Source organism: Podarcis vaucheri, assembly GCF_965113315.1.
Source record: "Podarcis vaucheri genome assembly, chromosome: 1".
Taxonomy (NCBI): domain Eukaryota; kingdom Metazoa; phylum Chordata; class Lepidosauria; order Squamata; family Lacertidae; genus Podarcis; species Podarcis vaucheri.
The window spans coordinates 115,918,441-115,944,002 of NC_138759.1; the positions used below are offsets into that span (position 1 = coordinate 115,918,441).

General features: G+C 46.4%; 1 protein-coding gene across 4 annotated transcripts in view; it reads right to left on the reverse strand.

Annotated features, from left to right (window-relative positions):
- The window catches only part of ITPRID2 (ITPR interacting domain containing 2), a 67,621-nt gene extending 46,716 nt beyond the window's left edge, over positions 1 to 20,905 (reverse strand). The window contains exons 1-3 of one of the 4 annotated variants that reach the window (XM_082200753.1): positions 19,879 to 20,905; positions 18,610 to 18,873; positions 17,773 to 17,821 (exon numbers count right to left, since the gene is read on the reverse strand). In XM_082200753.1, the coding sequence (XP_082056879.1) occupies positions 17,773 to 17,821; positions 18,610 to 18,796 (236 nt within the window). In that variant the 5' untranslated portion in view covers positions 18,797 to 18,873; positions 19,879 to 20,905. Of the gene's footprint in view, positions 1 to 17,772; positions 17,822 to 18,609 lie in introns of all 4 variants that reach the window. The other 3 variants (XM_082200752.1, XM_082200754.1, XM_082200751.1) reach the window with 3 other exon arrangements.
- Positions 20,906 to 25,562: the final 4,657 nt, after the last annotated feature.

A 25,562-nucleotide genomic window follows, 5' to 3' on the forward strand; every position in this document is an offset into this window, starting at 1 on the left:
AAATTCATTCTGATTGTGCAGATAAAATATAATGGATAGAATTCTACAGGATGTGTTCAGTGGCGAAGCTGCACGCTCCGCTACTGCGAGAAGAGAGCAGGCGGGGGCGTGGCTGGTGCCCCGGGGGCGTGGTGCACATCCTGGGGGCGTGGCGTGCCGCCCACAGGGGCGTGGCACGTATCCCAGGGGCATGGTATGCCACCCGTGAGGGCATGGTGTGCGTTCTGGGGGAGTGACATGCTGCCTGTGGGAGCATGGTGCCTGGAACATGGGGGGTGCACAGCTCATGTCCGGGGGGCTGCCGCGATGGCACCCTACCGGAATAGTGGTGCCGGGGGCAGTCTGCTCCCTCTGCACACCCGTTCCTCCGCCAGTAGATGTGTTGCTAGAGTGTTAAGGCAATCAAGATCCAAGGATCCCCAGATATGCACCTCCAGATGGTGGAGACGTCAGGCACCATTCTGGAGCCCAGGCATCTTCACCTAGGTTGTAAGTGGCCGATAAAGGTAAAGGGTAAAGGGACCCCTGACCATTAGGTCCAGTTGTGACTGACTCTGGGGTTGCGGCGCTTATCTTGCTTTACTGGCCGAGGGAGCCAGCATACAGCTTCTGGGTCATGTGGCCAGCATGACTAAGCCGCTTCTGGCGAACCAGAGCAGCGCACGGAAACGCCATTTACCTTCCCACCGGAAGATACCTATTTATCTACTTGGACTTTTGACGTGCTTTCAAACTGCTAGGTTGGCAGGAGCAGGGACCGAGCAACGGGAGCTCACCCCATTGCAGGGATTCGAACCGCCGACCTTCTGATCGGCAAGTCCTAAGCTCTGTGGTTTAACCAATAGCCAGGTGCAAAATGCACCTGGTAAATTTTGAATGCTGTGCATGCCCCCTGGGACTTACACCTAAGCAAGAGGACACATGACAGCCACCTTAACCGTGCTTCAAATTCCAAGGGAATAAATGAGATTTAAGAATGCTAAATTTCAGCGGGTTGGACCCCCTCAACCTTGTAAACACACGATTGCCTTGATTTAGCTAAACTAACAGCTCAGTCCTATATAGCGTTACATTATACAAGCCAATTGACACCAGGAGGTTGACACGTAGCTAACTCTGCACAAGAGCACACCGTACTATTTTTTTTAAACTGGACATTAGCAGTAGTGACACACCACAGATGGGCTGTTGCAATACTAAAATGCATTTACATTTAAAATGCATTTACATTTACCACAACACTGGAGTCCCAGTCCTAAAATGCTCAAATCAGTTATCTCTGGGTTCCTACATCCATCTGAGGATCTTTAGCGCAAAGTCCTAAAACAGATAGAAGTTACTTTAAAAGTTAAAACTCGTCCAGTCATGATCAACATTTCTCAAGAGGAAAAAGATTTAGACTAGGGAATCCCGCCCCCACCACAACCCAGAGTCATTCAGAAGACTTAAAATAAATGTTGAAAAATGGCAAGATGTTAAATATAGAATTGCAAGTTCCACCCCACCATTTGCAGGCCCTTGCTCCACGACAGGCAAAAATGTGTCAGGCAATGCTTTCCCCTCCCCTTGGCTCCTTTTGTGCTGAGGAATCTAAACATGTTGAACTTCTACCTGCCACACAGCTGTTCAAAGAAGCCCACACAACTTGCAGACCACCCAGGGTGCGTTGTGACTTGCCAAGTGCTCAACAACTGCCTTTTTTCTTTTCTTTTCTTTTTGCAGTCAGTCCAAAAAGCAGGAAAAACAGGTTTATCAAACCCCTGGAAGGCCAACACATAGATGATTACGTTGGCCCGAAAGGTCACGATTTGGGTAGGTAGGACAGAAGCCCAGCTCAAAACACAGAAACAAACAGCGAGAAGCCCTCTTTCAAAATTTAAAGGCAAGAGTGGTTACAGTGACCAGATGCAAAAGAACAAGTCTCGCTGTCCATGTAACAACTACGCAAGAGACATTTCAGGGTGCTTAGTCCTTTCTCATCCCTGCATGGCAAGCTATGCTATCCTCCACAGGTATCTAGCCAGTCTACCAATGAGGTCTCCTGTAGCAGGGCCTGGGGGAGGGCAGCCTAATCCTATGAGCATTTACTCAGAAGTTCCACTGGGTTCAAAGTGACCAACTACCAAGCATGGGTGCACAGGGCAAGCACTGCCTAGGCTATCTCACTACTATGCAGATCTCTCATGCCCTTGGCGCAATAAGACTCCATAGAATCATAGAATCATAGAGTTGGAAGAGACCACAAGGGCCATTGAGTCCAACCCCCTGCCAAGCAGGAAACACCATCAGAGCACTCCTGACATATGGTTGTCAAGCCTCTGCTTAAAGACTTCCAAAGAAGGAGACTCCACCACACTCCTTGGCAGCAAATTCCACTGTCGAACAGCTCTTACCGTCAGGATGTTCTTCCTAATGTTTAGGTGGAATCTTCTTTCTTGTAGTTTGGATCCATTGCTCCATGTCCGCTTCTCTGGAGCAGCAGAAAACAACCTTTCTCCCTCCTCTATATGACATCCTTTTATATATTTGAACATGGCTATCATATCACCCCTTAACCTCCTCTTCTCCAGGCTAAACATGCCCAGCTCCCTTAGCCGTTCCTCATAAGGCATCGTTTCCAGACCTTTGACCATTTTGGTTGCCCTCCTTTGGACACGTTCCAGTTTGTCAGTGTCCTTCTTGAATTGTGGTGCCCAGAACTGGACACAGTACTCCAGGTGAGGTCTGACCAGAGCAGAATACAGTGGCACTATTACTTCCCTTGATCTAGAGAGTTGAAAGGGGCCCAAAGGTCATCTAGTCCAACCCCCTGCAATGCAGGAAACTCAGCTAAATCATCCATGAGCAACCTCTGCTTTAAAACCTCCAAGGAAGGAGAGTCCACCACCTCTCGTGGGAGTCTGTTCCACTGCCAAACAGCTTTTACTGTCAGAAAGTTTTTCCAAATGTTTCGTCAGAATCTCCTTTCTTGCAACTTGAAGCCATTGGTTTGAGTCCTACGTCCAGAACAGGAGAAAACAAGCATGCTCCCTCCTCCATGTGACAGCCCTTAAGATATTGGAAGATGACTATCACACCTCCTCTCAGTCTCCTCTTTTCCTGGCTAAACATACCCAGCTCCTCATAAGGCTTAGTTTCCAATCCCCTGATCATCTTGGTTGCACATGTTCCAGCTTGTCTACATCCTTCTTAAATTGTGGTGCCCAGAATTGGACACAGTACTCCAAGTGTGGTCCCATGTACTGCTAGCAAGCCAAGTGTCCCCCCATCCTGCATTTGTGCATCTGGTTCTTCCTGCCCAAGTACAGAACCTTACATTTGTTCCTATTGAAATTCATTTTGTTAGCTTGCGCCCAGTTCTCCAATCTGTGAAGGTCATTTTGAATTCTGATTCTGTCTTCTGCGGCATTAGCTGCCCCTACCAGTTTGGTGTCATCTGCAAATTTGATGAGCGTCCCCTCAATTCCTTCATCCAAGTCATTTATAAAGACGTTAAACAACAACGGACCCAGGAGAACATGATCACTTCCTCCCGAGTTTCCGAGTACTTCCACTTCATTAATCAGTTCCTCCCTATTGGTGAGGACCAGGTCCAAGATAGATGACCCCCTTATTGGTTCTTCCATCTTCTGGGAAATGAAATTGTCAGCGGCACAATAGAGGAATTTGTCAGACCTTACACTCTTGGCAGAGTCTGAGTCCCAACAGATATCGGGGATGTTGAAGTCCCCCATGATTACTAGTTCTCTCTTTTGTTAATGTTTGGTAATCTGCTCTAGTAAGGCATCATCCAAGTCTTCAGTCTGACTTGGCAGTCTATAGCAGACAGTAAGGTCCCTGTTGCGTCTCTCTCCTATAATTTTTACCCATATACAGCGGTACCTCTGGATGTGAACAGGATTCTTTCCCATAGCCCTGTTTGCATCATGAAGCGAATGCAGCCTGCATCTGCGCGTGCGCGGGTCACGATTCGCCGCTTCCACACATGCGAGTGACGTCATTTTGAGCGTCTGTGCAAGTGGCAAAACCCGGAAGTAACGCATTCCATTACTTCCGGGTCGCCACTGAGCGTAACCTGAAAATGTTCAACCCAAAGCTACTTCAACCCGAGGTATGACTGTATTCTCAATCCGCTTTTCATTCTCCAGGTCATGGATTTCATCACAAGTGAACACATCCTTTAAATACAATGCTACTCCTCCTCCCTTCCTGTTTGGCCTATTCCTTTTGAACAGTTTATACCCCTAAACTCCTAAATTCCAGTCTCTTCCAGCAAGACAACCAGCTTGCTCTTGCTACAAGTGTCCTGTTGCTTGTTCTCTGGCAGAATGACAAACATGACACAGGTTTTACAGATCACTGCAGCAGCTCCCTCGCCCTCCATGTCTCTGGTCCTATGCACACCAAGAGACAGAACTCTGGGCCTCCCCTTTAAACTCCCCCACTAAACGCCCATTTGCGAGGTCTGTTTGCGAGCTCCCAGGATCTGCACTGAGCTAAGTTTGACTGCTGCTGGTTGCTAAATCCTCCCTCAGCCTGGCTTCCTCTCAGCTGGAACTCCTACCTCTCAGATCCTGTGTTCCCATAGAGCCATCAGCCACACACACCCTCAGCCTCCAAAAGACACAATCTTACTCTCTTCAGTCTCTTCCAGGAATCCTTGCCCGTGTTTGCAAGCTCTCTTTGCGAGCTCTTCATAACACATCATAAAGAATGACTGAGATGAATAGAAATCACCAAATAGCATTCTTGTACAGTACAACAAATCTGCTTCCCCAAAGTTTATACAGTATATGATTTGTTACTTAAGGAATGTGTGGATGCAAGTGATGTCCCAACCCAGGGCAGGGGGGAGGAGATGCAGGATTAGCTACTGCCGGTGGGGTACAGCTTAAAATAATCATTACAGTATGAATTCCTCTGACACAGTCAAAGATAATTCTCCTATTTAATTAGCTATCAAAAAATCAAAATTACCCATGTGTAATTAATATAATAAAATGAAACCATTATAAGCAATGCATATTAGTTTCATTAATCCTGTGTGAGTAATTCTGATTTTTCGATAACAAACTACACTGCTATCTGTAAAGGAATGACATTTGTTCAATTATTATGATTTTAGCTGATTAATGGATACCGCTGGTTACTAACGGATTGCCTTGGTGTGGTTTTGTGAAACTGGGATGCTTGTTAGAGCCTCAATTTGATTAGATCAAACTAAGTTGCTTCCATAAAACAACAGACAGATATCTGTAACTTTTCTGATTCAATACCAGTTTTAAACATAGGCTAACTCTGTTGCAGATAAAAATCCCTAATGGAACAGAAGGGGAAATGGACTCATTTATCCATTGCTCTGGGAAAGGGTGGTTATCAGCTTCATGAACTGCTGACAAATGTGCAGAACAAACAAACCTGAGGCCTATTCCTATGCAGACACACCCAGGACCATTTTTTAAAAAATAATAATAATAAATCAGTAGGGTTAGGCACTCCTAATATCTATGCTGGGCTGTAAAGAGAGTGAAGCAGAGATCAAGACCAAGAGATGTTCTCATGCAGATTGGTTTTTCCCCTCAGCTGTAGGGAGCCTTCACAAATTCCAAATCCTTTAAAAGACCTGCTCACACTAAGAGTGCAGATTAAGGGAAAGTGGGGCCCTGCTACTAGCTCCCACCACCAACGTTACACCCACCCAGTGGCGTAACGTGGGTTGTCAGCACCCGGGGCAAGGCAAGTAATTTGTGCCCCCTAACCCGTGGATTTGCGCCCCTAACCCATGGATTTGCGCCCCTAACCCTAACCCCCAGATGTTGCGCCCGGTGCAGCCGGCCCCCCCTGCACCCCCCACGCTACGCCACTGCACCCACCCAGTGGCAGATTGGGGCTCTCAAATTTCAGCAGCGCCCTGTGCGTTGCTAAAATTTGGGGCTCCCTCACCTCTCATGCTCTGTTTGTATCACTGTTGCAGTGCCCCCTGCAATGCCAGCAGCCAGTGCAGCCGAACTGGTCGTAATACCCTATAACCACCTCTGTCCATCCCATTCCCTGGCATCAGTGTGTTGGAGTGGATCAGATTCAGCCAGGAGAGTAATTATTGGCAAGAGTCCTGTTTTGGGTGAAACCACACCTGCTTCCATCCTTCTGAGCCTTGGACAAAGGAAAATGCTCTTTTATTATGACTGTGGAAGAAGTGACAATGTAAAGGCACTCTGACCTTCTCAGAGTCACTCTGCTTCTTAATTTTAAAGTGGGCACTGACAGAGGAAAAGGGACACACATTCCCTTAATACTGAGAGCAAAGCATTCCGCATATGCTCAGAGGCACTGCAATTTGTTGTTGTTTAGTCGTTTAGTCGTGCCCAACTCTTCGTGACCCCATGGACCAGAGCATGCCAGGCACTCCTGTCTTCCACTGCCTCCCGCAGTTTGGTCAAACTCATGCTGGTAGCTTCAAGAACACTGTCCAACCATCTCGTCCTCTGTCGTCCCCTTCTCCTTGTGCCCTCCATCTTTGCCAACATCAGGGTCTTTTCCAGGGAGTCTTCTCTTCTCATCAGGTGGCCAAAGTATTGGAGCCTCAGCTTCACGATCTGTCCTTCCAGTGAGCACTCAGGGCCGATTTCCTTCAGAATGGAGAGGTTTGATCTTCTTGCAGTCCATGGGACTCTCAAGAGTCTCCTCCAGCACCATAATTCAAAAGCATCAATTCTTTGGTGATCAGCCTTCTTTATGGTCCAGCTTTCACCTCCATACATCACTACTGTGGAAACCATAGCACTGCAATACCAGATGCAGTTTACACTTTAAGAATCCCCTGCCATGGATTTGCTGCTTGTTCTTGGGCTCTGCCACTTACTGCTGTGTGTCAAGTCTTCTCCAGCTGTAAAACAGAACCAGCATAGTGGACTCTCCTTCACTGGAGGTTTTTAAGCAGAGATTCAATGGCCATCTCTCATGGATGCTTTGATTGAGATTCATGCATTGCAAGGGGTTGGACTAGATAATTCTCATGATCCCTTCCAACCAGTTTATGATTCTATGAACATCCTCCAAATACTGTATTATTCCATGTATAAGACGAGGTTTTTTAACTCTAAAATTACGTTCAAAAACTTGCCTCATCTTATCCGTGGATAGTGAATGGGGTGGACAGGTGATTGGCAGGAGCTTGTCAGTGATGATTGTTGGCTGCTAGAAGGGCTGCTTTCAATTGGCTGCTGCTTCTCTAATTGGGCTGGTGATTGGCTTCTGCAGCAAACACTGCTGTTGATTGGCTGCCGCTGCCGCAATTGGCGGTGGCTGTTCTGGGATGCGTGCGGTTGCCAGCGGACAGCTTTTCTCAGTCGGGTAAGAATTTTTTTGCTGGGGAAGGGTCTGTTTGCAATTGTCTGTCGCTGTGAGAAGTGGGCAATTGTCTGCTGCCTGCAATTGTCAGTGTCGATGCTGCGTGTGAGCAATTTTGGCAATTCCCCCCCCCCAAAAAAAAACCACTGTAAAACTCTGGGCAATCCTCTGCAAAAAAAACCTCAACAAATCTGAGCCATCTCTCCCCCCATTTTCTTAAATTTGAGTCCCCCCAAATATGGGGGTCTTATAGATGGGGGCATTTTATAGATGGAAAAGTACGTGCAATGTGTGTCCTTCACATAATTTTAACTTTCCTGCAACGTGTAACTTGCCTTGGTGCTTTTCTCATCTAGAGAAATCTTCTTGCAGGAGCCTTTAGTTCCCACTTTCTTCTGAGAAGCCATGAGTGTCTGGATTTTGCTGACACGGCCATAACACACCAGGCCACTATTGGTCTGCTGAACTCTGCCCATAGTCTCAAACATCCCCCACCCAACCCCATCCATGCATAGGAGCGTTAATTATTTCCGTTTGTGAAATGTGGTAGGGAACAATACAATTATACCCTCGGCAAACAGAAACAGGCTAGCCACAGGCTGCCATCTGCTTTCCATCTGTCAGAGGGCTAATCACGGGGATCAACTGAGCTACTGTGATGTCATAAAATGTTTGCTAATGTAGTATTTGCTCAAGGGGAAATGGTCTGCAATAGAATGACACACAGAAGCACTACTCAAGAAAGTGAAAGGTCAGGGTGGCTTGGGAGGGGAGGAAAACCCTCACAAGGCCAAGATAACAGGACCAGCTATGTGGGCATCGACTTCCATTATACAACTGAAAGCCACTGTTGGCCATTATTCTCTGTAGACAAGCAACGCCATCACTTTAATCTCTTGGCATATCTATGGTGAACACCCAGGGTGGAAAACCAGTGCAACCTTTTATCAGAAGTGCCAATAAGAACTGGGTTAAAGTCTGTGGGTGTTGGAAGAGGGCACAGGAAGTGGGACTACTCGAGGGAAGAGGTCGATGGGAGAGTGGTCAGAGAACGCCTGACTCAGTAAACTGCAGCACCCTACAAAACGCAGGCGTCCAACTCAAAAACAGGAACCTGAGGGAAGAACTTACAGAGGACACAAAAGTGAGAGGAAAAGATGGACACAGAAGGCATGCAGTGGAGCCTAAAGAACTTGCCTCATGGGAAGAGAAGAAATTATTTGCTATTATCTGGAAATGGAGGGGGGGAGAGAGAGTTTATATTCTCTAGGGAACTGCTAGCGAAACAAAGTCAGAGAGCCATGAGTGGTGGAGGGATGACACATTCTCATATGACAGGACATTTTCTAACATATAATAAGATGAGGCAGCCCTCATGCACACCGCTCAGAGCTCCTTGGAGGAAGGGTGGAACACGACCACAACAAACACACAAGAAATGACTAACCAGCCACATTGTTGGCGGCATTTTTCGTGGCTTCGGCTTCTGACTTTTTTATTTATTCTTTTTTATTTCCTTTTTGTTATTGTTGTTGTTTTTGGCATCTGCACATGTTCCATACAAGTCTGCCTCATATACTTAGGTTCTTCCAGAGCAAAAGCTCGTGAGGTAAACTAACTGCACGGTGCCATTCTGTGTACAGTTCTGGTTGCGGCACCCCTCAAAAAAGGACGCTTCAGAGCTGGACAAAGGGCAGGAAAAGGGCAAGCAAAATGGCTGAGGGGGGCTGAAGCCCTGCAAGGGAAGGTTGCAACATCTGGCACTGTTTTTTGCTTTGTTTGGAAAAATAAGGCAAATGTCAGAGACGACAGAAGTGCTTGAGATTATTCACAGAGCAAAGAAAACGTACAGAAGTGGTTTTTCTCCCTCTCATACACACATCCAACCAAGTTAAACGTCGGAAGATTCAGGATGGGCAAAAAGGTTATTTATTTATTTATTTATTTATTTATTTATTCATTCATTCATTCATTCATTCATTCATTCAGGCAGGGTATAGTTGGAACTGTGGAATTTGCTCCCATGGGATGTGCTGGGGGTTAGGCAAACTAATGAGGTATAAGGCTATTGATGGCCATGTTGCAGCTCCACTGTCAGAGTTAGTGTGTCTCTGAACATCAGTTGCTGAAGAAACACAACTGGGGAAAGAGCTGCTGCAAAGTGCCCTCCTGCCTGTGGGCTTCTCAAGGGCATCTGGCTGGTCCAGCAGGACTCGATAGATAGATAGATAGATAGATAGATAGATAGATAGATAGATAGATAATTTATTATGGTCAGAGACCAGCTTATAAAACACACTTGGGGGTACAGTCCCAGAAGAAAAACAAACAATTAAAACAATGTACAACAATAAATTTAAAAACAATGTACAACAATAAATTACTGCAGGGAGTTGACCCAGAGTCACCCATGGAACTGTGTTTGGGGAATTTCATAACGCACTAGTTTGAGTTAGGAGATCGTCAGCGCCTACAGAGCTGTACACAGAATCTGGCGACCATCCAGGTCGTCTTCTGATCTTTGCCTAAGTCTTCATATCCTAAATGGTTGCACCAGGGGTGATATCCCTGGGGAATATACATTCATGTCTGGGGTAAGAACCAGCACAATTGATTATAAGTTGGCTGACAGCGAATTGGTAACAAAAATAGGGCTCTTATACAGGTGAGCCCACAGCAAGAATCATAGAGTTGGAAGGGACCATGAGGGTCATCTAGCCCAACCCCTGCAATGCAGGAAACTTCTTGCCCAACGAGGGACTCAAAGCCATGGCCCTCAGATTAAGTGTCTCATGCTCTAACCAACTTTGCTATCCCAGCTGATAAAGGCTTACGGATTCACCGACAAGTGCAACCTTATACATGCCTACTCAGAATTCAGCTGGACCTACTGAGGGGAAAGTGTGGAAGGGACGGCAGCTTTGGGTAGCCAAGGTAAGCCAATGCCAAAACAAAAACACTCCACTAAATAGTATAACGAATTCAAACAAAGAAGCTTGAGTCACCTAGCTCAGTTGATTAGAGCATTGTGCTGATAATGCCAAGGTTGCAAGTTTGATCCCCATATGGAACAGCTGCATATTCCTGCGTTCTTCAATTCTATGAAGAGCCAGTGTGGTGTAGTGGTTAAGAGTGGTAGTCTCGTAACCTGGGGAACCAGGTTCGCGTCTCCACTCCTCCACATGCAGCTGCTGGGTGACCTTGGGCCAGTCACACCTCTTTGAAGTCTCTCAGCCCTACTCACCTCACAGAGTGTTTGTTGTGGGGGAGGAAAGGAAAGGAGAATGTTAGCCACTTTGAGACTCCTTAAAGGGAGTGAAAGGCAGGATATCAAATCCAAACTCTTCTTCTTCAAACTCTGTTGTAGCATAAGCTTTTTTTTTTTACTTAGCTACACAGTTATTTCTTACCCTCTGGTCTGTTTATACTTACCATAGGGCTGCAGTCCTAAAAACACTTAACTAGGGGTAAATCCCATTATATAATAATAATAATAATAATAATAATAATAATAATAATAATAATAATAATTTATTATTTGTACCCCGCCCATCTGGCTGGGTTTCCCCAGCCACTCTGGGCGGCTTCCACAGAAACCAAAAAACTCTAAAATATCATACATTAAAAGCTTCCCTGAATAGGGCCGCCTTAAGATGTCTTCTGAATGTCAGGTAGTTGTCCATCACCTTGACATCCAATGGGAGGGCATTCCACAGGGCGGGCGCCACCACCGAAAAGGCCCTCTGCCTGGTTCCCTGTAGCTTCGCTTCTCGTAATGAGGGAACCGCCAGAAGGCCCTCGGCGCTGGACCTCAGTGTCCGGGCAGAACGATGGGGGTGGAGACGCTCCTTCAGGTATACTGGGCCGAGGCCGTTTAGGGCTTTAAAGGTCAACACCAGCACTTTGAATTGTGCTCGGAAACGTACATTGAAGTACACAGACTAACTTCTGAGTAAGAATGCTTAGGATTGCATTGCAAATCTGTTAGGACTTTAGGGTGCCACACAATGGTTTTATTTTTATTTTTTGGGAGTAGCAGACTAATATGGCTAAGCTTTCGGAAATTATTGCTAATAGAACAAAACTTTTAAACATGTTAGAGAAGTGCAATTTTCATTTTCATTTTATTTCATTAACTCAAATGTCAGGTGTCCAACTATCGATTACTCCACCGCCTTGGCGCTCCCTGAACACTGCAATGGAAGGCAGCAGAGCAGATTTACCTCTCACTGAGCAACTAGGTGATTTTCCTTCTATAAAAGTCTGTAAATAAAGAATTGGGAGCTTAAAAAAAAAGGAAGCTGAAGAGGCCAGAAATTTCCCTGGAGGAAGTGTGTTTATAAGCCTGCTCTCTGATAAATATAGAAACAGCTGCCCTGAAAATTCTATTATTTGATGCTGCTATTGAAATAGAATAGGGCTCCATAGGGCTTTACTCTCAGGGTAAAGGGGTATCGAATTGCAGCCTGGATCAGAGGTACCTCTTAGACCATTTACTTTTGAAAGACAGCAAGAAGCCACACTAAAACCCAGGTGTTTTGAAGTACCGATTCTAACAGAGCCCACAAACAGGATGGAAATCTGCACCTCTTTTCAACAGGGCTTTTCTGTAAACATGCACAATTGGGCTGCAGAACCGCCATATCCATCTCAGAAATATGACATTAATCTTTGCAATAACTTGCAGGCGCCTCCTTAGCCCCAAGGTGGATCCAGAAGGGTTTCAACAGTATGCTATATGTTGTGTTTTACACAGGACAACAAAGCCTTATACAGCATCAGGGGAGGATTTGCAGCCGGGGCAAATTATTTCACATTCGGTACAAATGATAAAATTAGCACTACCATTAAAAGAAAAAAATTAATGGCCAACTTTGTTACCTCCTTTCATGTTCAGCATGCATTTTGAAGGAATTTGTTTGAAAAACACCACCACTTTGTGCATGAAACAGGCAGTTTCTTCCTTTGATAACTAAACAAAGTTTCTTCCTTTGATAACTAAACAGGATGAAAACGGGGTGTGCGCGTGAGGAGAAGATTTCACCCTAAAGTAGATCTTGTAGGTGGGGATGTCTGATCTGACAGTGAGTGAATTTGAAACTGGGCCCTGAAACTGTATGCCTCTTTCTCAGGCATAGGCAAACTCGGCCCTTCAGATGTCTTGGGACTACAACTCCCATGAACCCTAGCTAGCAGGACCAGTGGTCAGGGATAATGGGAATTGTAGTCTCAAAACATCTGGAGGGCTGAGTTTGCCTATGCCTGCTCTTGCTATTCAGATAGTTCCTTTGAAGATGCATCAGGAAGACACTAAGTCAGGGATGGCAAACCTGGCACCCTCCTAATGTCATTGGGCTACAATTCCCATCATTCCTGGCCACTAACCACACTGACTGGAGCTGTTGAACGATGGAAGGACAATGAGTCCCCCCTGCATCCCTATGCAAATTGTTGGGCATGGAGAAGGTTCTGTATAGATGCTCTGGAGCAGAGCAAAATGCTGTCCGAATAACCCTGTGGCAAATGCTCATTTCCCAGAAGCATCTCACCTCTCCTTTGTTTAATGGGCCTGGGTGGAGAAGACAAGCCTGCTCCTCTATAGGCTATTATTAAGGTACCACCACCAAGAAATAATTCTCTCTCAAACAAGGCACGGGAAAGGTAAATGGCAGTTTAAAACTCCCACTTATTTTCATATTCTAGATTAAATAGCCCCTCACAGTATAAATAAATGAGATACCCCAGAACTATAATATCCCATGCTTTTGGTGCGCTGCAAACATTAAAGGTAAAGGTAAAGGGACCCCTGACCATTAGGTCCAGTCGTGACCGACTCTGGGGTTGCAGCGCTCATCTCGCTCTACTGGCCGAGGGAGCCGGAGTACAGCTTCCGGGTCATGTGGCGAGCATGACTAAGCCGCTTCTGGCGAACCAGAGCAGCGCACAGAAACGCCGTTTACCTTCCCACCGGAGCAGTACCTATTTATCTACTTGCACTTTGACATGCTTTCGAACTGCTAGGTTGGCAGGAGCAGGGACCAAGCAACGGCAGCTCACCCCGTCATGGGGATTCGAACCACCGACCTTCTGATTGGCAAGTCCTAGGCTCTGTGGTTTAACCCACAGCACCACCTGTGTCCCAACATTGCAAACATTAAGACTTTTTTAACCCCAGACCTCTCTGTCGCCAAAGAAATTGTTTGATCATCAGCAACTTTGGATCTATTTGTAGATCTCTGGGTGATTTGTAGCAGATCAGCTAGGATTTCTTATTCTCAGCTGTTTGACAATGGCAAACTCTCTCCCCTGAAATGAAGAAAAGCAGTAAGGGGAAAACAACTAGGAGCATTTATCTGTTTTAAACTATAACTGATGTTAGATGTTTTTGACTGTAGCTGCTTTTGGGATATGTTAACTGTTCTACAATGTTTTGGCTTCCTTTGGTTTTAAATTGTGTTATGTTTGCTGCCCTGAGCTCCTTGAGGAGGAAGGGTGGGGTACAACTCCAATGAATAATAAAATTCAATAAATAACAGCATTCTAAGAGAGTGCTGAAAACCTTTTCTCCAGCTGCCTTTTCCACACCTTACAAGAACAAGGTTGGCCAGTTCTGAATTCGAAGGAAAAACAATAGTGGAATTTCTAGTTTTGCAAGGCTTCTAGGTTTGACTCTACCTTCCTGGTACCTCCTCATAGAGTTTCAGATTCCCTCTTCAGACTGGAGAATGCAGTGTATCAATCCCTTGTCTCGCTTTAGAGAAATGGCTCCAGACTAAACACCACAGAGGGAAACGATGAGCAATTTTTGATGGCCATAGCTCAAACCCCCAAATCACATCTAGCCAAAAGGATGAGGCAGAACAAAGGGGTGGAGCAGGCTGAGAGACATCATTCATTTCCCTGCAGTTTTGGGACAGGGTGAATAGCAATCAGCATCCACACTACAGCCCAGAGGAGAATTGAATAATGGCAGCGGCAGGGCTCACTTGCTGATACGGCTACACCTAAAAAGAAAACAGCAAACTGACTGCTCAGAATACCCTCTACATCAGAACACTGCAAACAGCCATAACCCTAATAACCAGTATCCAAGACAGCTGATTCAGCTGGTTCATCCAAAGGCTTCACTCAGCATTCCCTAGTGAGATTTTAAGAATGATTTTCACCAAGCAGCAAACCCTCACATTATACTACAATCTGCATTTGAACGTTCCTTCCATTCAAGCAGTGTTTGCTATGTTGTACAAGGAGCTGCCATTACAAGCCCGCCCTAAGAAGGCAGAACGGTGGTTCTTTGGACCCCTGGCTTATAAGAAAAGTAACTTCAGTTCACATAGGTGTTAAAAACTTTTGGAATGCTGATCATGTCCAATAGAGGAGGAGATCCTTAAGGACAGGGAATGGGATCTATGGGGTGCTCTTGAACCCCAGTTGGCATGGCCAGTGTTCAGGGATGATGGGAACTGTCGTTCAACAACACCTGGAGGGCAGCAGATTCTCCATCCCTAGTTTATAGGGTTACAGTTCCTTCTCAAAAGCAACAACAAAACGAAAAAATATAGGAAAACCCAATCGTTGCTTTTCTGTGCTACAGTTTCTGGATCACAACCTCAAACTTGATACACTGTATATGGGAGTGTCTACGCCACAGCTCTGCTTTGAGTGTTTATCACAGCACACAGAAGGAAAATAGGAAAGGCAGAAAACGGACTGTGTGTCATTTGGAAGACCGATTGATCTCCACCTCAGTAGATCCACTAACATTAAATCATTTAAATTATGTAACTCCATTCATTTCAATGCTCGATTCAGGGTATGATAAAAGTTGGATAGGACCCACAGAGGCAGCAAAAAGTATGTTTATGTTACAAATTAACTGTCACCCCCCAAAATAATAATAATAATAATGCCCTACACAAAAGAATTGCTATACTTCTTGTGGCTTATCCTGATCTGCTATGATCATGTTTTTAAAATCCTCTTGTTTTTAATTTTACCTTAAAAACAAAAAAAATTATGAAGTACATAGCTAGAGAAAAGGGATATTATAAAAGTCATTTCCATCCCATTCTTCTTCTATGGAACCTTGGGTTAGCATAGATGGGTGTCCATTTATATCCTGCCAAAAACCCTGTGAAGTAGATTACATTAAGGAAGTGCAACTGAGAGTGAACCAGTGTTAAGTGACCTATACATTATTCTAATTTAAATTCACCTCTCTGGAAAACTGAATGAAGTGTTGTAAATATCTCCAGATGGTACACTGTGTTATCTAAAACACATTTATCCAGAACAAGGGTTCTCAAACTTTCTAGCCCCAGGGCCCACTTAAGACAGCTGAAAACTCACGAGACCCACCAAACACAAAATGGTGGGACAGTGGCAGAGCCAGTCACAAGATGGAGGTGGGTGGAGGCAGAGTTTGGCAAAACCAGCTGGCAAATACAGGCATCATGTTCTATTGATATCTAATCTATCTTTGGAAATTGCTACATTCTTTGACACAGCAGCTTCCTTGTGGCAAGGAGTTCCACAGCTCAGCTTTCTTCAACGTAAGTTACAGCCATTTGCTCTGGAGGAATTGTGACTTGGCTTCCCTACTTTAGGCAAAATTTGCTGATTAAGAGGCTTCTTCTTTTCTATTTTCCTTCCCCACCCCGCTTGCCTCTTAGAGTATTTTTACCCATTTCCTGTCATTTCTTTTCCCAGTTTCCTTTCACATTCCTCTTATACCTTATCCCATACCCCAAAACTGCCAATTTATTTTATCCCTCCTTCCTGGTCCTGTTGCATTCCCTTCTTCCTCCAGCAACAGCATTCCTCTCTTATCTCTCTATTTTCTATTCCCATTTTGTTTATTTGATTATTATTATTACTATTAAATACTAGTCTCGATCTCACTTTCCATTTCCCTTCAATGCTACCTTTGGCCCTTAGAACAGGGGTCAGCAACCTTTTACAGCCGTGGGCCAGTCCACCGTCCCTCAGACCATGTGGTAGGCCGGACTATATTTTTTTGGGGGAATGAACGAATTCCTATGCCCCACAAACAACCCAGAGATGCATTTTAAATAAAAGCACACATTCTACTCATGTAAAAACACCAGGTGGGCCCCACAAATAACTCAGAGATGCATTTTAAATAAAAGGACACATTCTAATCATGTAAAAACATGCTGATTCCTGTACCGTCTGTGGGCCGGATTGAGAAGGTGATTGAGCTGCATCTGGCCCCCAGGCCTTAGGTTGGTGACCCCTGCCTTAGAATCATAGAATTGTAGCGTTGGAAGGGACCTGAAGGATCATCTAGTCCAACCCCCTGCAATGCAAGAAACTCAGCTAAAGCAGCCATGACAAAAGACCATCCAACCTCTGCTTAAAAACCTCCAAGCAGAGTCCACAACCTCCTGAGGGAGACTGTTCCACTGTCGAACAGCTCCTACTGTCAGAAAGTTCTTCCTGATGTGAGTCGGAATCTTACTTCATTCCAAACACATGCACACCCAATTTCTCTGAGTCCTCTGGCTACCTTTACTCAGCATGCAAGGCATTGCTCAAACTGGCATCAATCCAACCAAAAGCCTACGAGATCAGCTAGGAGGCAATGCAAGACAACGAGGAGAAAGTCGCCCATAGCCCACTATGTGAGAAACCCTGATCCAGAAGCAGAATTGGTTTCAACACTCCTCTCTAATAAATAATAAGACTTCAGGCTAAAGCAGGTTTGCAGATGCAGCAGCAGTGGATTTAAAACTTGTTTACAAACATGGGAGGAAATCCAACCGGTTGCAACACAGCTTACTTCCCGGTACATCCTAAATGCATTTAAGATCGCAGCTGAAATCACAAAGCCGAGACAGCATGGAACTTTCCCTTTGTTTCTGGTATGCAGTTATATTTTCAGACAACACCCCGGTCTATGCACTATGGGTTGTGTCTTTACAACAACAGGACCTGCCATCCCAAAGAACAGCTGCTATTTCCTGAACAACATAATAAACTTTAGCCGAAAGAGCAGTCTTCCATTCATCTCTGTCTCTCGCACACAAAATATTCTGGCCACAGCCTATTCCAGCACAAAATAAAGAGGGCTTGAATTTCCTTATAGATCAGTGAGTTTAAATGCATGCCCAACTTTTGTCTAATTCTATGCAATTTTCTCAGAAGGAAGCCCAAAGAAAGCATGCAAAGGATTAAAGGATGTGTTGAATTATGGTCGAAACACAGAGAGAAAATCCATTGCAATTCATGTGATTTACTACTAAAACACATTTTGGGAGGCAAAAAGAAGCTAAGGGGAAACCGATTTGCAATTGGTATTTCTAAAAAGCCTCAGGGCCAGAGAGGTTCTAGATATCTTCAAGATTCAGGATGGAGCAGATATATTGAACAACTGCATCATTCTGTACAAGAAGTACTTACCTACAATCTTTAAGCCATATTGCAATCTTTTCGTTTGGAATAGAGCCTGCTGAATGGGGAGAGGTGGGAAAGGGCAGAGAGAAACAAAAGGGAAATGGGGAGAAGCAAGAAGTTATCATTGATGAATGATAAAAGTAGCCATTTGCCCAGGCATCTTTCCTGCTGGCTTTCAAAAATCCCACTGAACTAAATGATATGTAGACCAGCTAAGGCACAATATCAACAGTTTCTAGAAGGGAAGCCAAGCTCCCAACATTTTCTTTAAAACGTTCAAGGACAAAGCAAAAGTATGAACAACAAGGGTACAATTGGGAATTTTGCAGGCTAATCCAAAAAACAATTTATATATATATTTTTAACTAAATTTACAAGCCTACTCAGAAGCACGTCCTACCAAATTCAACAGAGCTGGTAAACGAGATTAGGATTGCTGCCTAAAAGTTATAATATTGCATTCAACTCAGCCAGTAAACATGCCTAGAACAGCATGGTGAGCTCATTAGGATTTTCTTTCTAGTGAAAAGAAAGTGTGATATTGCAGTAGGAAGAAAGAGCTTCAGAGCTCGGTATGGCAGTTTAGGATAGCAGCCATAAAGTTCAGTTCCACCCCCGAACAGTTATTTGCTCATCAAAATAAGATTCCTGTGAAACCTGAAAGGCATTTCTCTATCTTGGCATCAGTTTTTGTGGTCGTCATCAGACACCCAAGCAACAGCCTCTAGCCCGCAGATGCTGATGCGACAATCAATCGGTTAACCTTTCAGGTGCCACATGACTCCTCCGAGTGTCTCTTGGGTAGCCAAAGAGAGAGAAAACCATGAGGCTAATAAGACAAACCTCCTTCGGCAGCCAAAGGCAACTTCCCCCCGGCGATCTCCTGCTCCGGCGCCGGCTCAGCTGCCTCTGGAGAGAGCCGCTCCGCCTCCGACGCTTGCCAAGAGTCTCTGCTTTTGGCCCAGGCCTTTCTCCTTTGAGCGACCCCTTGCCACTCGTCGCGCACCGAAGCCACCTCTTCCTCCTCCATCGGGAGCCCTCAGCCGCTTCTCGCTCTCGGTGACTCGCTCGCCCGCCCTCACCCGGCTGCTGAAGAACGCCTCCAACCTACAGCAAGGAGGAAAGAAAGAAAAGGTCCGGAGGAGAGCTCGTTTTTGCGCGCGATCGAGTCGAGCTGCGGGAAGCAGCAGCAGCACCACCACCAGCAGGAGCCGTGCGCAATTACGCGCCAAGTCGGTGGCGATGGGCGACTTGTGCAAAAGTTGCGCAGGAGGAGGAGCAGGAGGTGGCGGCGGCAGAATCGCTGGGCGCCCCCGATCTAGCGCATCCGCTCCTCTGGGAGCCACTGGAATCGAGGGGGCCACCGCACAGCTGCCCAGCAGCAGCACATCTGGCCACAGGCACCCAGCAGCAACCCCGTCCCCGTCTGCATGACCAAGACGACCCAGCATTTACTCCTCCCCCTCGACTCCCAGGGCTATAAAACAAAAAAATCTTGAAAGCATGCCTCCGCCTCTCCAGTTGCAACCTAGTAGCAACAAGCAAAGCCGCCGGGGGAGGAGGCAGGAAGGAGGGAAACTGACTCTGCGTTTGGTAGCTCCCGGCCGCTGCGAAATTCTGCAGCCGCCCTTCGCCCGCCAGCGAAGCCGCCCCAAACTTCCCCACGACGCCCCCCGAGAGTTGCTGCGCCCGCCGCGCCCGGGACTAGCAAGCAGCCGAGGAATGAAGCGGCATTACCGGCAGAGGCGAAAGCAGGCCCGCCCGAGCCTGATCGGACGCGAAGAGCACGGAAACCGGAGAGTTTATATCATCAATCAGGGTGTTCCTCTCTCTCCTGCTGTCTCTCCCCCCCCCACCCCACTTTCCCTGGGGAGGGGACTGCAGGCAGTGTTGGGAGGCAGGATCCGGCTCCTCCTCCTCCAGCGTCCCGGTGGTGACAAGGGGGAAGAGGGCACTTAAGAAGGCGCGGTGTCCTAACCCAGGGGAGGGGAAGCCACGGCTGCCAAGGAAGGTCCCCTCCCCCGGGCGCCTCCACCGCGATCAGGAGGAAGGAAGGGATCCTGCCAAATCCCTCCTCACACACCCGCACTCCAAGGACAGCGCGGTACTCACGTCCTCGTCTTCTCCGCCCTCGCTGCTCTCGGGATCAGGAGAACAGCGAGGCGAGCGCGCCTCTCCCCGACTTCCTCATACCGCAGCTGTCGGGAGGAGAGTTTGACTACTGCTCCGGCAGCGGCCCACGTGATGGGGACCCGAGGCGAGAGGCGCGCTCATCTCCTCCTGCTGGCGGTGTCGCTTGAAAAATAAACAAAGCCTGGGGCTGGGACAAGGGTGCTTGTAGTGGCCAGAGGGATCATAGAATTGCAGCGTTGGAAGGGACCGCGAGGGTCACCTAGTCCAAACCGCTGCAATTCAGAAATCTTTTTTTGACCCATTTGAGCCTCGAACCCACGACCCTGTGATTAAGTCTCACGCTCTCCCGGTTGAGTTGGAAAGGACCACGAGGTTCATCTATTCCAAGCCCCTGCAATGCAGACATCTTTTTTGCCCAATGTGGGGCTCGAACCTGGAATCCTGAGAGTTAAGAGTCTCATGTTCCACCAGCTGAGCTATCCAGCGCCTACCTTTCTGTGCTGTACTTTTCCCTGGGTGATTTGACTCCGTCTTCCGCACCCGGGCTTAGTCAGTCACCTGATTCAAACAAAACTGGGGTGTGGGTGTGTTGCTTATGGACTGATTCGAAGTACAAGTACAGTACTTTCCATGGGAGTCTCCGAAAGGGCCGGCCAGAAGATAACATCAAGTAAAAAACGGGATGGTGACATTGCAACAGTAACCGTGTGACTTGAGTTTCATAGGTGTGACTGGGGTGTAGATGGCTGAAACTTGGCTGTAAAACTTCGGAAGACAACAGTAACCCAGAGTAGACCTGCCGCCATTGAAGCATGAATGGGGAGACCTTCAGCTGGAGACCCAAGCTTGGGAACACTTGTTTTAAACTATTGTAATCCCCCCCTTGATTTTTTTTTATTTTTTATTTTTGTCTCCCAAACCCTACCCCACATTACAATCAAGCAGTGTAGAAATATTATGAAATAAATAAACTTGTGGGGGTTCTTTGCTTCAGGATTGCGTCTTTGGGGTTGTTGTTGATGTTGTCATGTCACGCATCTGACTGGGTTGCCGTAGTCACTCTGGGCAAATTAAAACATCAAACAGAGGTGGACTTTGAGGTGGAGTTCTTCCTTCTTTTGCCTGCTTTGTGTGTGTGTGTGGGGGGGGGAGGTCCTGAGCATTGTTAGTTTTTCATCTATGAAATGAGTACAGTGGTATCTTGTGTTAACTACTTAATTCGTTCCAGAGGTCCGTTCTTAACCTGAAACTGTTCTTAACCTGAAGCACCACTTTAGCTAATTGGGCCTCCTGCTGCTGCCGCACCGCTGGAGCACGATTTCTTTTCTCATCCTGAAGCAAAGTTCTTAACCCAAGGTGCTATTTCTGGGTTAGCGGAGTCTGTAACCTGAAGTGTCTGTAACCTGAGGTGCCACTATACTGTATTTTGTGGTGGCTATGACAGTTTCTTAGATTTCCAAAGGTTTCCAAAATGGGGGGGGGCAGGGCCCCTGAAATGTCTTAAAGCAGAGGTTTTCAACCTTTTTGGGTGCACGGCTCCCTTGACCAACTACATTCTTTTTGTGGCACCCCTGTGGGGCTCAGGAGTCCAGTTATGCCCCCCCTTGCCTGCAGAGCTGGCAGCCCCTCACCCTTTTGTGCAGTGCTATCTCTGCCTTCTCTCCCCTCTCCTTGGGAGTCCTCCGGGCAGCCTGTGCTGCCTCTCGAGTCTCTGAGCTGCCTGCCCCCCCCCATCCCAAAGTGAGGTACCTCCTCACATACCTGGAAAGAGGATGCCTCCAGCCTTAGTGGCCCAACGGAGAATGGCCAAAGGTGAATGTGTGGCCAACACCTTACCTTGGGTGGCAGCAGCGGGTGCTGCCAGGCCTGCATGGTGAAAAGGCTCCCTTTCAGCCCTGGGCACTCAGCTCCCAGGCAGGCCTTTGACACAGCAAGCACAATAAAGCCCAGTGCAATGCCTGCCTCCCACTTGTCTCTCCATTCCCAACCCAAGGGCTGGTGGACTAGCTGGCTGGGCTCCCTCACCCGCTTGCTTACTCTGAGGCTGCCTCAGCTCCTGGCAACCAGGAGGCACCATTTGCCTGGGGAGCTTGTAGCCAGGGCTGCTGCAACAAACAGCTGTGCAAGTCTTTGGGAGGCAGAGGTGCAAGAGGGCATCAGAGGAGGGAGGGAAGGAAGGGGGGGACGGAGGCCAGTGTTGCCCACCGCACCCCTGACCAGCATTCAAGGCACCCCAGGGTGCCACGGCACACTGGTTGAAAACCCCTGCCTTGATGCTGCACTCTATGCAACAAAATATCTCAAGCTAGTCTACAGAGCGGTCGACTCCACAAAGAGAACAAATTGATTTATTTTTTTAAAAAATAAGGGGGAATGAGTGTCACAGTTTTGCCTGAGTCATTCTGGCTTCTTCTGCATGTTCACCGCTAAGGGCAAAAGTTTGATAATCCTCTTCTGGGTTTTATGTCAGCGCTCCATAAAACTGCTGGCAATGGGAACCTTTCTAGATACTTATTTGAATTCATTTGCGACACTTTTAATATTTCTAAGACTTGCAGTTAAGCAGATTAAAGTAGCTAGTGCTTTCTGAAAAGCCAGATCAGGGCAGAAATGAGGCTTAAGGCCTATGAACACTTGGTTATAACAACCAAAGCATAGGCTGGCTCAGGAATTTCTCTGCAGTTCGTATTTCTCTCTTCACATCCCAAATAATCAAAATTCAACCACTTATTGATTTATAGGGTTTAGGGGTGTCGTCTACCCCAATCTACAACGATAGAAATAGAGACAGTTGGGTGGGGACATGAAAATAAATGTGTGCTTCATTTCACCCTGAGCATCCAAAAGCCCTTCAGCTGTGAGGACTTGGAATTATTTTTCTCTACTTCACCCACACAATAATAGGCCTCGTTTGTGCGTGTTTGCCGTCCCCTCACTTTCAGAAGATCCCCAGCCATTTTGCTGGCAGCCTTTACATAGTTGCTCTGTTTGCAAGGGAAATATGAGAACTATTTAGCTGGCAAAAGACTATTGTGTCACTTCTGTCAGGAAGACAATTGCTTTCATTCAGAGGTGTGGCGAGTGGTGTTTGAGACAACTGACTTCCCCAGTCAACAGCCAGAGGATGAAAGGTTTCACTGAGGGATCTTCGGTCCTGAGATAATAGGCAGAGTATTCTGCAATTGCTAGCCAAGCACATCCTTAGACAACTGTTACAACATGCATATGTGCAACCACTGAGGAAAATGCAGCAAGCCCAGAAACCCATTTGCCCAATCTAGTACCCTCCATGGACTTTGAGGTACATGATCAGATTCCATTAGAAAATAAATGCTGCTTATGTCTGACACCTGGGACTTCCAAACAAACACTACCATCATAAAATAACTGATTTCTTATGATAAGTCTCAGGTTAAATATCTGACAGTGTCCACAACAACTTGGCAGCAATGAAGATCTATGTCTAACACATACACTCCACCCTAGCAGCTAACCTCTAGGGGCTGAGGTCTCTTCACCCCCCCTAAAATATTTGTGGTGACCGCCCCCAAAAAGTTGATGGGCAATGCCATTCAAATGGGGTATGTGTAGTTGATTGTGTGGGGTGGGGCTTATGTGCCCCCCAATATTTTATTCAAGTTGGTACCCTTACACCCCACTAAACCTGGCCCCATGGCTATTATTTGGAATAAGAAAACCAGACAAATTCAATAAGGGCAATCATTCCGACTGAAGGGGCAGCCATAGATATTTTAAGAATCCCAAGAGCTAACAACAACCGCAAAAGGAACCATAAATATCAACACCGTGAGAGAGAATTCTTATGGCTTTGGATGGGAAATGTACAGAAATGGGTGGGTGTTGTAGCAAAACACCCCATGAATCCTTGGAGTGTGTCTCCTGCACGTTTTAGTTCTAGCACTTTCAGAGAACAGGGAGATCCCAGGCACCTAGGGGTAAGAGAGAAAGCTCTGCCTGAGGTGGAGCAGCAAATGGAAACCCCAAATAGGTTCTTAAGACTCTCCACGTTATTGCGGCTACTGAGACACAAACTCCCACAATCCCCTCTCCCCCTCCCTGGTAGCAGAAGTACAATAATTATCAATAACTAACAGTGTGTTACGGGACGCGGGTGGCGCTGTGGGTAAAAGCCTCAGCGCCTAGGGCTTGCCGATCGAAAGGTCGGCGGTTCGAATCCCCGCGGCGGGGTGCGCTCCTGCTGCTCGGTCCCAGCGCCTGCCAACCTAGCAGTTCGAAAGCACCCCCGGGTGCAAGTAGATAAATAGGGACCGCTTACCAGCGGGAAGGTAAACGGCGTTCCGTGTGCTGCGCTGGCTCGCCAGATGCAGCTTTGTCACGCTGGCCACGTGACCCGGAAGTGTCTCCGGACAGCGCTGGCCCCCGGCCTATAGATGTGAGATGGGCGCACAAACCCCAGAGTCTGTCAAGACTGGCCCGTTCGGGCAGGGGTACCTTTACCTTTAACAGTGTGTTGCCCTTTTGTGACACCCCAAATCTGCTGCCTGGGGTGGTGATCTCACCCTGCCTAGCAGGTCTTCAGCTCATACATTTAGCCTGAAACCTTCTTAATCCACTGGAATGAACTTGATAATTACTACATCCGTGTTGTACTGCAGCCACTTTGGGTGGCAGTTTACCCTGCATGGTTGGATCCTGGCTTTGGGCAACCTATTTGTTATGTACTGAGCTGAATCCTAGAACAATAGGATCCAGAATGCAGTAGTCTGATTGGTCCGCAGGAGCCACCCAATCCTGCTCCAGGTGGAAGTGAATCAGTGGCCTGACTGGCCTGCAGGAGCAGCCAATTAGGCTTCTGGAGGATGTGAATCCGCAACCTAATTGGCCTACAGGAGCAGCCCAAAATTAGCCAATGGTGCAGGGCCCATTGTGTAAATAATGTATATATAGCTAGATGTTTGGGGGAAAGATCCATTCATTGCTACTATGAACTGAATAAAGAGCATGAAATTCACACTTGACTCCGAGTATATTTCACTATTTAAATATTCCGCTTCAGAATTTGAACGTTTGTTTTTAAATCTGAAATTTCATTTAGAAACCCTTCGTTTAGAAAAGCATGAGACTGGAATGCAACCAAGAACCGTTATAATTTATAAATAAAATCTGTGTTCCATATTCTGTATATTTAAACAGTTCAAATATTTATTATTATTACTTAATTCTGTTTACAATATCAATACAAATCATATGGTGCTTACTATTTACATAATAAACATTTCCTCAATATGCTTTCGATTCCAAACAGTGTCCAAATCTTTTGAAGTATCTCAGTTGCCTGACTTCTAGCCTCCCATAACTATATATAACTTCGTAATTTTATTCATTACTGTAAAATTCCAGGTCCTCTTCAGCCTGTCATCAACTGACAGGGCTGTTGGGATTTTCTGAGTTTTTTTGCAGTCGTAATCCAAGCAGCTGCTAACATTTGGAATATTGAAACAATCCCCATCCATTAAATCTAATACTGCACACACTCATACAAAATCTGTTCACTTGTAAAGTGCTACCAGACTCTTTGTTCTTAGCTTGAATTGGCTGGTTTTGGAAACTAACAAATTCTTAAACAAAAGCCATAGATATACTTTATTTACAGAAAATCTATCTAGGCAACAATATCAATG